Source organism: Hippocampus bargibanti, linkage group LG19, assembly GCF_051943395.1.
Source record: "Hippocampus bargibanti isolate YZ-2025 linkage group LG19, ASM5194339v1, whole genome shotgun sequence".
NCBI classification, from domain to species: Eukaryota; Metazoa; Chordata; class Actinopteri; order Syngnathiformes; family Syngnathidae; genus Hippocampus; species Hippocampus bargibanti.
The window spans coordinates 9,720,345-9,736,785 of NC_142752.1; the positions used below are offsets into that span (position 1 = coordinate 9,720,345).

Here is a 16,441-nt window from a genome sequence, read left to right on the forward strand (position 1 = left end):
CAACTAAACCGATTTGAAATTGCCCTCGCGGCCACTACCTGATCTATAACCATTTCATTTGTCAATCCCCTGTTGGTTGGTCAATGCAAACTTTATCACAGACCGATTCCGCTATCATACTCAACACAATAAATTTAATAATAAAACCCACTTTCCTTGATTCTTTTTTCTTTTTCAGATATGGAAATGTTGGTTTCTGATCATTCCACGGGCAAACCGGTCCAGCAAAATAAAAAGAAGCTAAAAAACGAGTTCTGCATTTTGTGTCGAGAAATCGTTTCAAAACATGTAAGTAACAATTTTTAGTTTAATTGAATATTGTATGGTTTAGTTTTAGGCTGCTATTTCAAGTGACGTGTATGTGTGTGTTACTTGTAGACAATACATGAGCACATGCATAGTATGAAGCATCACCAAGAGCTGGACTCTGTGCTGCCCCCGTAAGTAGTCATTTTTGGTACTAGGCCTCTTAAAGGCACCTGCGTGTATTAGTGATATGACAGCATGGTTTTCTCAACATTTGATATGTTCCAATATGTTTACACCACATTTACAGGACAACCGACGTCACTTTTTTGTTTTTTAACTGACATCAGAAAAACGTTTAATAGCATCTAAAATACCCAAAACACGCAGTATGATATTTTTATTCAAATGCAAAACACCAATAAAAATGACTTAAAGTGTCCAAAACCTGCAAAAAATTGAGCTGCGAATTGGGCATTTTCAGAAAGTCCCACCCCCAGTTCGTGACGTCACGCCAAGACATCTTGCATTGCTGGAGAATAAAAACAATGGCCTCAGATTCGGAGATTATGCTTTCTTGTCACACATCCAATTATGAATATGATTCAAATAGTCCTGAAGAAGAAAGAATACATGTTTGCAATCGATTAAAGAATTATATGTGCCATTTTGAGGCAACATTGGGGGAAAATCTCTCACCCAAAAAAAGAGGCACAAAATGGCGACCTCCAGTGGCCACCTCCGCTTCCACAGGCTGATAAATTCCTTATATGGAGCTTGGATTCCCACTTCTGGCGGCTTTTGGGTGCAACACGGTTCTCAGACCAAACATGTACAGCAATGGAAGGACTGCTACAATGCGTCTTTTTTTCGGTCCTTTTGTGACGTCACGTACGGACTCGTCACCAACTCAAAAACAAGACTTCCTGAATATTCAGAGCGAGTCTTAAAATGTAAAATATAGCTATATGCGGCGGAATCTTATTAAAATACGCTCAGTAGAAGTCATTTGAAGCCATTTTACAAAGTATGGACACAACTTGTCCTCAGACGTCGGTTGTCCTTTGAAGCTGGAGGAATGCAGAAAAATCGAGTTTCTCTTTAATTCCATGGGTATCTTTTTTTTCCCTTCACAGTACTTGTATTCCATGTCACGATTGTCAGGCGTGTCATGTGTACTCAATGGGTCTTGAAGAGTACGCCAAGCACATCACCTCCACTCAACATCAGATCAATTTAAATAACTTGAGGTTTAGTAATGTGAGGCCTGTTTCCATTCACAAGACTCTCCCCCATAAGACAATTAAGTGGATCCTCCAGAGAAACAAAAATCTAATGGATAAGTATGATTATAACCAGTTTGTTTTTCTTTCTTGACTTGAAGTACTCCAAATTAACTTCTGTTTTTTTTTTTCAGCGAGTCACAGTCACAACCCCCCCAAAAAAAAAAAAAAAATAAATGTAAAGCCAAGAAATATGCTCGGGAGAGCCTAGCTCGGAGGAAGCTAGCTTGGGAACAGGGACAAAGTGGACAGCAGCAGGTGAATCGTCAAAACGACACTGCCGTCGTCCAAAACAGGGGGAACAACCACCTTGCGGATCAGTGCCTCACCAGAAAAAAAAACCAACTCCCAACACAATGGTCAAAAATACGACAGATCACAGCAAAACAAGAAGTTTTGGTATCACAAATATAATCCTGAGGAGCCCGCCGAATTTATCAATGATCAGCTCCCTGCTAGTGAATGTGTCGTTTTCAACCAGGATGAGCCTTATGCCTCTAAACGGCCATCTCCTCCTGTTCTCACCCGTGACATGGATCCCCCCTCCATGCTGAGGGAAATTAGACGGGTGCTGGGTGTGCGGGAGCCATGTAGGGCGGATCGTGAAGCCCAAAATCAAAGCGCAGAGGTGGAAGCGCACGTGTCTCGGCTTTGTTCCTCCTTGGAGACCGTTGCGAGGAACACGATGGGACAGTGCAGCGAAGAAGATTATAACGCCCCTCAACCCTCAGCCAGTCCGCAAGTCGGCTCCACGCAGAAGGTTCGGATCGCTCACAAAGCAGCGGCCGCCACTCAGAGGTCAGGAGAGGACTGTCTGAGAAGGATCATGCCTAAACTTACCCCAAAGCTGAACCCTCAGGCAACCAAGGTCAAGTCGAAGCAAAGGTGGACGCAAATGTTCAATGAAACAAAGAGGGAAGAAGGGGCGGGGGCGCCAAGGTGAGCGCTTTAGCCGCAATACTTTTTAATCCTGTGATCTGCTGGGAAAATCATTTCAAAATCTTTTCCCGCCATTAAGTCATTCGCTGCCATTCCCCAATTTATACAGGAATTGAAAAGTATGACGTAGAGCACCATTCCCGAATTTGTTCGCACTGATCAGACCTGGCAATGTTGTTTCCCTTCGACGAGGGGGCAGCATTTGTTTTTTTTCCCATGTTAGAGCTTCAGCTGTTGTTAAAGCACTATATAAATAAATGTAGTGTATTGTATTTTGTACAGCCGCCCCCATTTCAAACTCAGATTACTCCAGACACATATGAATTAGGAATTAACTCTTTTTTTCTGATGAAAGAAGAGTCTAAGGCACGGGTGTCAAAGTCAAGGCCCGGCGGCCAAATCCGGCCCGCCACATCATTTTTTTCGGCCCACGAAAGCAAATCAAACGTGAAATTCCACGATGCTTGCTGAAATCCGAACCAAAATGTCATATTTTCGGATGTAAACCACAATAACAGTCATTATCCTTGACTTCAGATTTGAAAACTAGTTATTCATTAATTTGTTGTGCGCTCTATATGAAATATGTGGAGGGGATGAAACATTCTAATGGCTTACACACATACATACATCAATATACCTTTTCTTGATACTTGCACTATTTTTTATGAAACGGTTTTGCACATTTACAGTATGTATCTCAGTCTGCTGACATTTTTTTCTTTTTTGTTTTACTATGCTTAGAATATCTTGTTTTCTATCCTTTCACCTCCCCCCACCCCATCCCCTTTCGAATTGCTGCTGTGGACTGCAAATTTCCCCATTGTGGGACGAATAAAGGTTTTCTGATTCGGCTTCTGATTCCCCAAATTCATAACGGCCCTCGACAGGGAACCATAACTACAATGCGGCCCGTGGCAAAAATTGACTTTGACACCCTTTTTTACGCTGTATTCAATGTTTATGTATTCCTAAAACTCAATATTCTGTGAGTCCTGGAATTCGAGTGAAAGTGACAAAAACCCTGGCACCAGAGTGGGCACATTTTTACACATCGTCTGGCAGTGAATGAGTTAATGTGATCTATAACATGTACAGCTCCATAATTTTGTTTTCAAAATGAACTTATTATATTTAAGGTCATGGTAAATGGGAGTCATGATAACTGCTGACATTGTTTTAAGGTCCTCCGACTAACTCCGCTGTAATAGATTCCATTGATGGGAAAAATATTGAATTTTCCAGTGTATAAGGCTCACCCAACAGCCTTGATTTTCTATCAAAGATGGTGCCTTATACGCCTGTGCGCCTTATATGTGAAGTAATATTGAGCCACAGCAGGTCTCGCAACTCCTGTCAGCAACTACCGACTCCATTTCCCCCATAGAAGAAGTAGTGCATAACAATCTCTACTGTTGCACCTCATAATGTGTTGCGCCTTATATTTGGAAAACTTTTATATATTTTTATATTATATTTGGAAAACATTTGTCATTCATTGAAGGTGCACCTTGTAGTCCAGTGCTCTTTATATGTGGGAAAGGTTTGCGAATACACCATTCAATGGGGGTGCGCCTTGTACACTGGAAAATACGGTAGGAATTACCGTCATTCACGCATGTGTGCACCCAGGCTTGGAATCGGGTTGGTGAGCGCTCTACAAAACCAAACGGCGTTCGATGTGGGTGTCGACGAAGACCCGATGCTGTCGGAAGGCTTCCACTGGCAGTCATTCTCCAATGGAAACATCTCCCTTCCTCCATCTGCTGATCCTCCGCCATCTTGTTTCACCTCGACACCTCTTGCTGCTCCGCAAGCGAGGGCGTCGATGACAGGAGCGACTGACAATGGAGTATCTTTGATACCGGACGATTACTCTGGCTCGACAGTGACGGCGCCAATGCCGAAGGTGGAACTTGAGAGAGAGAATAGTGGCACCATCAAGAGGAAACACCAATATTTACAAGTAAGTTCATTTTTAGATCGTAGCCTGTTTATGGTGAAGGATGCGTTTTAAATGACAACCGACACCCCGGACAAGTTGCGTCCATAATTTGTAAAATCACTTCAAATGACTTCTACTCAGCGTATTTTACAAAGATTCCACCGCATATACAGTAAAGTCTCGTTATATCGATATTCTCGGGAGTCTGAAAAAATATCGATATAACCGGACTATCGATACATCCGATTCTGCAGCATGTAAATTTTCTCCTTGCGTTCATATAAATAGTATCGTAATAATCAGTACTATCGATGTAACCGATATCGATATAAGGAGACTTTACTGTAGCTATATTTTACGTTTTAAGACTCGTGCTGAATATTCAGGAAGTCTTGTTTTCGAGTTGATGATGTTGCCTGACGTGACGTCACATTCGGAACGCACCAGACCGACAAAGCGACACCCAATGCATTTTGGGCACTTTTTTTCTTCTGAAAACACTGTGTTTATCGCAACATTAGAAGGAAAATAGATGAATAAAGCAATGGTGAATCGTTGTGTGTCCCACCAAGACTACCAATTGTGGTAAAATACATAAAGAAAGTGATAAGTTGAGACAATTTCCCAGCAGACAAATCAGACCATTTCCAGCGGAGCTTGGGCGCCATCTTCTCGGACGCTACATTGGAGTCCAGACGGCTCGATTTGATACGGAAGGACTTGTTTAATCGATTGCAAACATGTATGCTTTCCTCTTCAGAACTATTTGAATCATATTCATAACTGGATCAGTAACAAGAAAGCGTCTTCTCCGAATCTGAACTCTCTGAATCCATTGTTTTGATTCTCGAGTAGGGCAGTTTGTGACGGTGTATGCTGGTGTGACGTCACGAACAAGGGGGCGGGACTTTCTGAATCTCGTCATTTCTGAGCTCATTTTGTGGCAGTTTTGGGACACTAAGTCATTTTTATTGGTGTTTTGCATTTGACTAAAAATACCAGCCTGCGTGTTTTTCGTATTTTAGATGCTATTAAACGTTTTTCTGATGTCAGTTAGGGAAAAAAACGGTGTCGGTTGTCCTTTAAGGCCCACCCTTTTGGGATATTCAACTTTGGAGGCTACGCTGCCCGTTGATGAAAATTTGTTTCTGCAGGACAACGGAGTTCCTGACACAGAGGCAGCTGGGACAAAAAGGCAATTTAAATTGAACAATGGTAAACGTTATATTTCAATCAATCGCCACATCTGTTTGTAACCCTGTTGCTCCCAGACTACAATGTTCATTCCGTCTCTCGTTTCCTTTTGGTTCTAGACCTGGCCCCAATGGACAAGCTTTTGGCGGTGTCACTCAGGGAAGAAGAGTTGAGTCAATCGCTGCAGGATGTGGACAAGTCTCTGGTCCTCGCCCGTCATTCCTTACAGGCGGCCTACACTGAAGTACAAAGGCTTACGTTGTTAAGGCAGCAGGTACACCAGCGGGAATGAAATGTGTCTCCTTTGGAAATGATGCGTTGGGTGGAATGTTTTCAATGGCCATTTTATTTTGTAGTGCACTGCAGAGGTGGACAGTCTGAGAGCCAAGCGCATTGAGATACTGCAGAACATGCAAGGTAACTTGCTTTCAGATTTCATAGGCGAGTTGGGTATTTAACAAGGGATGCATCTCGGCCGCGCCCTTGCGCTATTTATGCATTTTGACAGCCAGTGTTGCAATTTTGTAACTTCACTGCGCTAGCACCGGCTAGATGTATGATTAGCACATATTGCTACATGATCCGCGCCACATATCACAGACTTCTGTTACAATAGCTAAAGAAACAAATTTAGTTAAACACCAAATGTTCATTTTACATCAGAGGTTTTAACTTTAGTCGCCTGCCATCTTGCCCTACCGATATCTAGCTATAATCACCGAGCATTTGTTTCGGTGCATTCCAAAATCGTGGTTGAGGATATTTCGCCAGAAATTGCCGAAAAAGATAATCAAATTCATTTACCCATGGTGCATTACAGTATTTACATCAAACATGGCGGACTTTAAAAACAGGCAGCAAACAAACATATTGTCGTTTTTTTAAATAACAATCAAATAAGTCTGTGGAGGGTAGTGCCAATTTGTTGCAGCAAACTGCTGTTCATGATTCGAATATAGTGGCTAATAGGAATGATTTCAGAGCTGTTGCTGCACATTGGAAATCTTGAAAGCAATAAATTTGTATAAGTAGACGCTAGTAAGTAATATCAGGCTCGGTATGTTCTCTTTGTCTTCTCTGTAATACCGTAGAACAGGGGTGTCAAAGTCATTATTTGCCGCGGGCCACATTGTAGTTATGGTTTCCTCTCGAGGGTCGTTATGAATTCGGGGAACCCATTAGCCCTTCAAATATTACATATAGAGCACACAGCAAATTAATGAATAACTCGTTTTCAAATCTGAAGTCAAGAATAATGACTTTTATTGTGGTTAACATCCAAAAATATGAAATTTTGGCTCAGATTTTAGCAATCATCATGGAATTTAACAAGTTTGATTTGCTTTCGCGGGCCGGAAAAAATGATGTGGCGGGCCGGATTTGGCCCGCGGGCCTTGACTTTGACACCTGTGCCGTAGAATATCAAAATAGCACAGGATGGATTGTGTAGTAAATAAAGACAATTGAAAATATTTATTTTCTGAAGGAATAAAGTCAGACAAATTGAAATTGTTTGTTGATGTATAAGAACAATAGATTTTTCTCATATGTTTTTTTATTTGCAATTTACAACTATCATGCTCCAATGAATATAGTTTGGTTTATTTCAATACGTCTTGTATATTTCGGCAATCCAGTTAAATCTAGGCCCATCCATTTTAGAATTTGGCCCCCTTTTAAGAGCCTTTTTGTCCTAGTGACAAGTGGCACATTAAATTACATGTGTGAACACAATTGTTGGCACTCTTATTATAGAAAGAAGAACCCATGATGGTCACACAACAGTAATCCGACATGCAAAAACAGAATGAGAACTACCGTGTGAAAATCGGATGTTGCTTTTGAACTGTGATTCAAATAAAATCATTTGGAAAAGCGCAAACCGCGGACCTGCACAAAAATAACATGACACCTTCAAAAGTTTAAGAACAACTTTGGTCTTTTCCAGAAGTATATTCCGGACATTCAAATGCCACGAGATTAGTGGCTGCCTCTCCAGATTCCATTCATCCGAGTACATCCTCTGCGTCTTCGCTTCCCATTCTTGGCCCTCCCACCAACGGCCACCAAACCTCCGCCTCGACACCTCTCGTCAGCCACCCTGTTCCCGCTATAACGACGATCAAGCAAGAAGCGGCTATCACTCCCGTCTCGAGACAGCCGAGTCCCCAGATCCGTACCATCTCATCTGCCGCTGCGGCTTCTCCCTCGCCAGCTCTGAACAAACAAAACGTCGCAGAGAATCCAAATCCACTCAGTCGAGCCACATCGATCTGTGCACAGCAGGAAAAAGCAAAGATGGTCATTCCAAAAAAAGAGGAAATTTCCATTATGAAGGACGAAAAGGTGGAACTGCCTCTCTCCTCTGAACCTGTCAAAGAAAGTGATGTGAACTCGAACTCGAAAGGAGATAAAAAAACATATTGTGCAGAAAACAAAGACGATGATAATGCTGACTTGGTGGTGGTGGAGCCCAAAATTGTGATCATCAACCTTGATGAATCCGAGAGTGAGGACGCACTTGATGAAATGCCTTCAGTCATGCCAGCTGCACAAGAGGCGCCTCGGGAATCTCATCGAGTCGACTGCAGGTCTACACGCGTGCATACCCATCAGCCCAATCCTTTAAAAATGTGAGCTTGCGGTTTTCAAATCAATACAGACGCTCCCCTACTGACAAACATTCGAGTTACGAACAACAGAACATTTTTGTACTAATATATGTAATATTCTCTCCAGTTGTACATGTACATATTTTTCTAGAGCATTTTATTAAATGTTTATTTTTCAGGACAAACCAATACAGGTTACTTATACAAGCCTTAAACATACTTATATAAACCTTAAAGTACAACCCATGCGTCCGGAAAAGTTTTGTCCATAATTTGTAAAATCACTTCAAATGACTTGTACTGAACGTATTTTACAAAGATTCCACCACATATAGCTATAGTTTAAGTTTTAAGACTTGCGCTGAATATTCAGGAAGTCCTGTTTTCGAGTTGATGACGATGCCTTACGTGACGTCACGTCTGGAACACCCCTGACCGAGAAAGCGACACGCAATTTGGGTACTTTGTTTGGTCTGAAAACTTCGTGTTGATCCGTGTTGATGGCAAAATTAGAAGGAAAAAACGTAAATAATGCGATGGTGAATCGTTATGTGTTGGACCAAGACTACTATTTGATACTAGTTGACACAAATTCCCAGCAGACAAATCAGCCCATTTCCAATGGAGCTTGGGTGCCATCTTGTGCATTTTCTGGCCGCTACATTGGAGTCCAGACGCCTCAAAATGAGACAGAAGGACTTCTTTAATTGATTGCAAACATTTATACTTTCCTCTTCAGAACTATTTGAGTTATATTCATAACTGGATGAGTAACAAGAAAGCATCTTCTCCAAATCTGAAGCCATTGTTTTGATTCTAGAGCAAGGCAAGACGTCCTGGCGTGACATCACGAACAAGGGGGCGGGACCTTCTGAAACTCACCATTTCCGATGTCATTTTGAAGTAGTTTTGGGACACTAAGTCAATTTTATTGGTGTTTGGCATTTGACTAAAAATATCAGCTTGCGTGTTTTGGTTATTTTAGATGCTATAAAACGTTTTTCTGATGTCAATTAGGAAACAAAAACATGGTGTCGGTTGTCCTTTAAACATACTTACATAAATAAACCTTAAACATACTTGTATAAGTCTTAAACATACTTCCATACAAAATATAGCACTGATGCAACTTACGAACGAATTCACCTTCCGAATGACCGTTCGTATCATATCTCGTTCGTAAGTTGAGGAGCGTCTGTAGTGTATGTCCTTTCCGAACTATTCCTTTTTTAAATGTCTGTCCTCTCTACTTTTGTGAAGGAAAACTGATGTGCCGGAAAGTGAAGCTTCTCCTCCACCTAGTGGGTGCCGTTTTTATTATTATTATTTTTTGTATGTGTCAAATGTACATCATTAATTTTGACAGCATCTGTCATCCAGTCGATGGGCATACCTGCCAACTTCTGAAACCAGAAAAGCCTAATAATACGCCAGGGTCCAGGACAAAGTTCTGGTCAGGCTTTGCCCCCCCCTTAAGCCAAATGATTTTTAACATGACAGCTGCTTATAATGAGGATAAAAACACCATTCAAATGTGGATCAGTGCCAAAGATATACGTACTTGTGAAAAAATACCCATATTTCAACTTGTCAATCATGAAAATATCATGTTTTAAGAAAACTAAACAAATATTTTACAATCAACCAAACATTCAATAATGAATCTGTTTTGGAACGTACAATGACTTTTAATAATAATAATAATAATATTAATAATTAATAATAATAGATTTTATTTCTAAGCACCTTTCAAAACTCAAGGTCATTTTACAGTCACAGAATCAGTCCTTCTGTGGGTGAGCAGCGGCAGCCACACTCGCCAGCATTCCCTCCACTCGGAATAACTCAAATAGAAAGAAAGCTAGCTAGCTAATACAGGTAACATCCGACTTCCGACCAGCTCGACTTAAGACCACCCGTACTTCCAACCAACTCGACTTCCGACCACCCGTACTTACGACCATGACCTCCTGACCCTATTTTTAAAAATTGTTCGTAACTTTAAATATGCACTTCTAGCCTACATTCCGATGGGTTGACAAAAATAGCTATCAACAAACTCATTACATGGCAATGATAAAACCGATGCTAACTCTTGACTCTCAATTCCAGGAATGACCTGTAGCACACGCATTTGCAATTAATCTAAAGGAAACACTGGGCCGAACTAAATTTAGATATGATCCATAGCGATCTTGCGTTTTAAATAAATGTTGGGTATTTTACTATTTTGACGATTTTTGACTTTAATTAATTTTCATGAGTAAAAACGTAACGCAGAATGGGATAATGAAAACCATACTCATTACGGCAAAATTGGAGTAGTTGGCTGGTATGTCCATGTTGTGTTGAACACAAGGGTTGGTTATTTTGGAATTTTATAAAATTGTTTTTATGTCTTTTTGACTTTTTTTTGTAAAGTCAATTTTTAGAGGAGGTTTGTTCATTTTCGATTATTTTTTGTCTGTTTTAGTATTTGTTTTGGTTTCTAAAAATATATGTCACCGAGTCGATAAATACTTTACTTTTCTCGACACACGTTTGTGTAAGCTCTCAGTCGTACAGGAGTGGTCCATCGATGAAAAGGTTTCTCCAGCTGTCATCTGTACTTTTTTGCAGGTGTCGGACGGTTCCAAGAAACTTCGTCAGCAAACTAAAGTCTTACTGGTAGTTTAGGCCCTATATATATACCCCTACTGTCCAGACATGGCGGTGCCGGACTCTGCTATGATAGGTCCCTGCTCTCAGGTTGGGGGGAGCAGAGGACTACCCAGTGCAGCTGCTCCACTGATAGTTCCTGTCGTTCTGACTAACGACTGGCCTGATTGCCCCATTTCGATCGGTATCACCTCATCAGTATTACTAATCCTATGTTGCCTAAGCAGGCTATTGTATAAACAATCCAAATTGAACCTCACCCCACCAAACCGGTTTAATGAAGGATTTAGTTGTAAGAAGCGATTTTCATAAAACTACCAGTAAGACTTTAGTTTGCTGATGAAGTTTCTTGGATAAGAAGCGAAACGTCCGACACCTTCAAAAAAGTACAGATGACGGCTGAAGAAACATTTTCATCGATTTTCTCGACACAATTCTAAAGGTTTCTTTTCATCTTTGCCCTACGTAATCAAATTTCAGAGCCTGTTAGGGTGATTGCAGAGGAGTCGACGGAGCCCGTTTTGGGAGCTTTCATGAACCACACGGGCGCCGTTCATGGTCTGCAAGTCCACGACGGCATCTTGTACACGTGCTCTGCAGACAACACGGCGCGAGCTTACAGTCTGGAGGTACACCGGCAGTCATTTCCAGCAATAATTATATGTGAACACTAGTATTGATCATGTTGTACAGCCAGCAACGAGAAAACAAACAAACAAACAGCTTTCAGTTGGCCTTCAGAAGAAATGTGTATGTTTTATCAAGAAAATATTATTTTGATTTTTTTTTTTTAGCTTGTGATAGGTGCAATAATTAGTGTAATTAGGCTAGTTGTCCATGTTAAGCGCTTTGTTACAGCTTCAGCTGTTGTTAAAGCGCTATATAAATCAATATGTATTGTATACAGTAAGATTTGTCTCACTGGAAATGGTTTCAAATGGTAATTACATTTCCCACTATGGGCCACTTTGCTTCCTGCAGAACCACAAATGCCAAGCGGTGTTTGAGGGCCACAAGAACAAAGTCAACTGCCTGCTGGTCTCCTCCTTTCCAAAGCCAGCCAGACTCTACAGTGGCTCCAGCGATCAGACTCTTCGCATCTACAGCATCAAGGTACAAAACTCTCCATCCGTGCAAATCAACACCTATCACATTGAGCAAAATATGATAGCTTCCCTTTGCTGACCAGTCTAAAAAATGCCTGGAGACCATCTCGTTCGAGGACAGGGTGCTTTGTTTGCACATGGCTTGGGACACTGTGTTTGTCGGCCTTGCCAATGGGTCTGTGGCCACCTATGATTTAAAGGTAAACACATTTTTACTCCAATTTTTTTCTCCCCATTGATTTTTAATCCATATTCTAAGCAACTTCCACACAGGATCGAAACCGGTTCACCAATAGCTTCGTTATTGTTGTCAATTGAGCCACTTTTGTATCTCCACTTAGCACTTTTCCAACGTGCTCAATCTAGACCTCGAAATCGCTGGGTGTGTTCGAATGCCACGGCCCCCGAGGCGTAAGCTGCCTGGAAACGTCGCAGGAGGGCGCCCGTCGAGTGCTGCTGGTCGGCTCCTTCGACAGCACCATCAGCGTACGAGACGCCAAGAGCGGTTTGCTGCTACGCACACTGGAAGGCCACACCAAGACTGTTCTTTGTATGAAAGTAAGGGCACACATCACTGATAATAATCAATCCATATGAATTATGTGCCGTATGTTACAGGTGTCAAAGTCAAGGCCGGGCAGCCAAATCTGGCCTGTCAGATTTTATTCGGCCCGTGAAAGAAAATCTGGCATGTCCAGTCCCATAATGATGTCTAAACCATAATTTCAAATTGTCTTGTGTAAACCACAATAACAGTCATTATTCTTGACTTCAGACTTAAAAACTAGTTATTCATAAAATGTTTTGTGCGTTCTGTATGTAATATATGGAGATGGTGAAATTAATGGTTTCCCCAAATTCATAACGGTCCTTTCGAGGAAACCCTAAGTACAAATGTGGCCCGTGGCAAAAAAAAAAAGAGTTTGACACCCCTGGCGTATGTACTTATTTGACTCATGGGTAGCTGGAACCATTTTACTTGTGTTTGGGCTCTACTAGGTGGTGAATGACTTGGTCTTCAGCGGTTCCAGTGACACGTCTGTTCATGCGCACAACATCCATGTAAGTGTTCCTGACAAGTGGCGTGTCAGTTTTTAATTTGTTTAATTTTAATTATTCATATTTCTACCAATCTTGTTGCTTAACTCTTTCACTGCCACACGATGTGCAAAAAATGTTTCCACTTCAGTGCCGGGGGTTTTTGTCATTTTCACTCAAATTCCAGGACCCGCGGAATATTAAGTTTTAGGACTACGTAAACATTCAATACAGCGTGAGAAACCTTAGACTATCTTCTTTAATCGATAAAAAAGGGTTAATTCCTAAGTTATAATGGTCTGGAGTAATATGAGGTGCAAGATGGGGTGGCTTTACAAAAGGCAAAAGCTGCCCCCTCATGGAAGCGAAAAACATTGGCAGAGGTCTGACCAGTGCTTTATCGGCAAGTAAGAAAAACCAAAACACTAACAAATTCGGGAATAGAGCTTCACGTCATATTTTCAATTACCGAATAAATTCGGGAATGGCAGTGAATGAGTTGATGATACCGTCACGTAAATAGATGTCAGCCATTATTAATAGTAACATCATATTATTTTTGGCGATGAAAGCAAATATGTCATTTTCAGAAATGTGTACTTCGCAGGTACCTTTTGATAATTAATCATGAGGCAAGAAGTTGCCCTCGTTTTCAGAAAGGTTGGTGACGCACTACTGATTCGTCCAAATTTGCGGTCCTGCCGCCGTTTCTGTTTGTCGTCCACACTAGACGGGCGAGTTAACGCGCATCTACAAGGGTCACGGCCACGCTGTCACATCAATTGTCATCTTGGGGAAAGTGATGGTGACCAGCTCTCTGGACAAGATGATTAGAGTTTACGAACTTCAGGTAGGAAAGATGATGCATTTAGCATATTTATTTACAGTGAACCATTATTCATCACAGGGTGTTGACTTTTGTGACCTGACATTGTGAATGTCTCTGCGTGACTTGTGGCCAACATGAGCACTTTGCTCAATGTGGTCATTGCGTTTCACTGTTTTCCCACCTTTCATTTAATCAGTCCAAGCGTTACCAAAATATGAAATAGGCCCATTTTATTAAAACAATGCTATAACGGGAGTTATGGAATTTATCCATACATAGTTTTACATGTGTCTGTTGCTTTGTAGACTCACGACCGATTGCAAGTGTACGGCGGTCACAGTGATATGGTGATGTGCATGACCGTTCATAAGAGTGTGGTAAGTCAGCTTGAAAGACTGCCGCAGATTCGACGTTGTTTCACTTCACCTCGCTCATTGGATCCAGATCTACACGGGTTGTTACGATGGAAGCCTTCAAGCTGTGAAACTCAACCTGATGAAGAATTATCGTTGCGGGGTAAGAAGACCCTAAGCCCGCTCCGAGCATTTTCTTTTGGACATTGGATAGTTGTGTCAGAGTTTTTTCCAAATAAATCTTAAAGGGAAGACATTTGCTCAGTACCAGAAAACACAACAAGAGAATTTATATTATACCGTCATACCTCAGCTTACGAACGCTTTCGCTCACGAACTTGTCGCCTTACGAACATTAAATTTGCAAGAATATAATCTTTGCATACAAACTAGTTTTGTGGAAACACACAGAGCGCCACAATGGCTGGCGGACTAGTTTTCGGCGGAAGAACACCAAACCACACTGCTGCACAGCGCCACTGTGGCTGCCGGACTGCTTGTCCACACCCCCTTCTCTGAGTGCATTCGTGGTTTGTAATTAAGGAAACATTTGCTATTATGGATCCGGAAAAGATCCCACGACTTCATCCAAAGAGGACACAAAACAAAATTACAGTCCATCAGAAGGAGATCATTGAGAAACACGAACGGGATGTGCGTTTGTGTGACTTAGCGTTCCAGTACCAGTATGCTAAGTCGACCATTACTACATGTGGCTAAGGGTGTTTCTGTGTTGTCTAAGCAACGGTCTCAGGCAATAGAAGAGGTTAAAAAAACTTCTGTTGATTTGGATTAACGAAAAGCAGCTCGCAGGGGACATTGTGAGTGAGGGTATTATTGCAGAGAAAGCACGGCAACTTCACTCGGATATCATCGAGAGGCAACCTGAAAGTTCGTTATCCATTGACAACTACAGTAAAGTCTCGTTATATCGATATCGGATATATCGATAGTCCCGGTTATATCGATACTATTTCTATGCACGCACGGAGAAAATTACATGCAAACAGGGTCGGATATATCGATAGTCCCGGTTATATCGATATTTTTTCGGACTCCCTTGAATATCGATATAACGAGACTTTACTGTACCATCATAAAGGTAAATAAAATGACTTTATTATATAGTACGGTTTATTTCTTTAATTACAATACAATGTCACATTTATTATACATAAAATAAGGTATATTTTGTGTAGTTCTAATGTTTATTGAGTAGAAAATTATGTTTTATAGGGACCTGGAAACGAATTATTCTCATTTTCAAATGTTTCCTATGGGAAATTAATTTTTGGAAGACACACTTTTCGCCTTACACACACTTTCTGGGAACCAATTAAGTTCGTAAGCTGAGGTATCACTGTATTTACTAAATTTTGAGGCACATGCTTTTTGCTGAAAATATCAAAAAGTTAGCCAGGAAAATTAACCCTGTAACTATCTTGCAATTGCGCACATAAGTATAATACTTAAATTTAAAAAAAACATTGGATTCACTTTTTCCCTTTATGTGTGTATTCATGGCAGTGGCAAAGTTGTAGTCTTATTTTTGGCATGTCGGATCACCTGGTCCAGCACCTTGTCACCGACCACACCAATCCTCATCTGGAGGTGGTCAACTGTCGCTGGAACAAATGCCAAGCTTTTTTTCCCACAAACAAGGCAGTCAAGGAGGTAATTTGAATATCCCGGAGGTCATGGTCATATCATTGTTCTGAATGACACGAGTGTTGTCTTATATGCAGGATGTTCCCGGGCATATGCAGAGCCATGTCGATACGGACAGTAAGGTAGACTCATGAAGAAACTTGGATTAGAACCTTTTTTTTTTCCTCCCTTTGTCCCTTTTTTTTGGGTCATTTCTTGTTGCCATACATGGGCGCGTTATTCTGACTACCAAAAAAAATGTCTATTGCTTTTGCATCTTGTTATTGGAAAAAAAACGAGAGTTCTTTTGCATGATTTTTCAGGGAATAATCATGCATATATGGCGGATTAGTTTTTTTGTTTCGTTCAAATAAATGTGCATTATTCTGACTGTGAAATTAACACAGAACGACAGCTCATTTCTGAAAATAAAAGCAGCACAAAAATCAGACTTCCTGCTTGTTTAGGGGATGTTTATGAATATGCTGAAGCCATGAGAAGAGAGCTGAAAGAAGAGTCTGGGAATGATTCATGTTTGCATTTTTAGAACTAAAACAGGATATAGCATGGGACACAAATGGAAGAGCAGCT

The 16,441-nt window shown here is 41.1% G+C and overlaps 1 protein-coding gene across 1 annotated transcript; it reads left to right on the top strand.

Moving 5' to 3' along the window:
• Window positions 1-1,791: 1,791 nt before the first annotated feature.
• On the top strand, window positions 1,792-16,301 carry LOC148883948 (zinc finger protein 106-like; the record flags this gene model as incomplete). Its single annotated transcript, XM_089022754.1, has 17 exons — window positions 1,792-2,468; window positions 4,101-4,434; window positions 5,568-5,628; window positions 5,727-5,881; window positions 5,964-6,024; window positions 7,556-8,240; window positions 9,480-9,520; window positions 11,358-11,506; window positions 11,859-11,990; window positions 12,067-12,183; window positions 12,350-12,541; window positions 12,983-13,045; window positions 13,752-13,871; window positions 14,156-14,227; window positions 14,295-14,366; window positions 15,731-15,877; window positions 15,949-16,301. Coding segments are annotated over 17 exons (3,135 nt in total), but the record flags the coding sequence as incomplete, so codon positions are not given.
• Window positions 16,302-16,441: the final 140 nt, after the last annotated feature.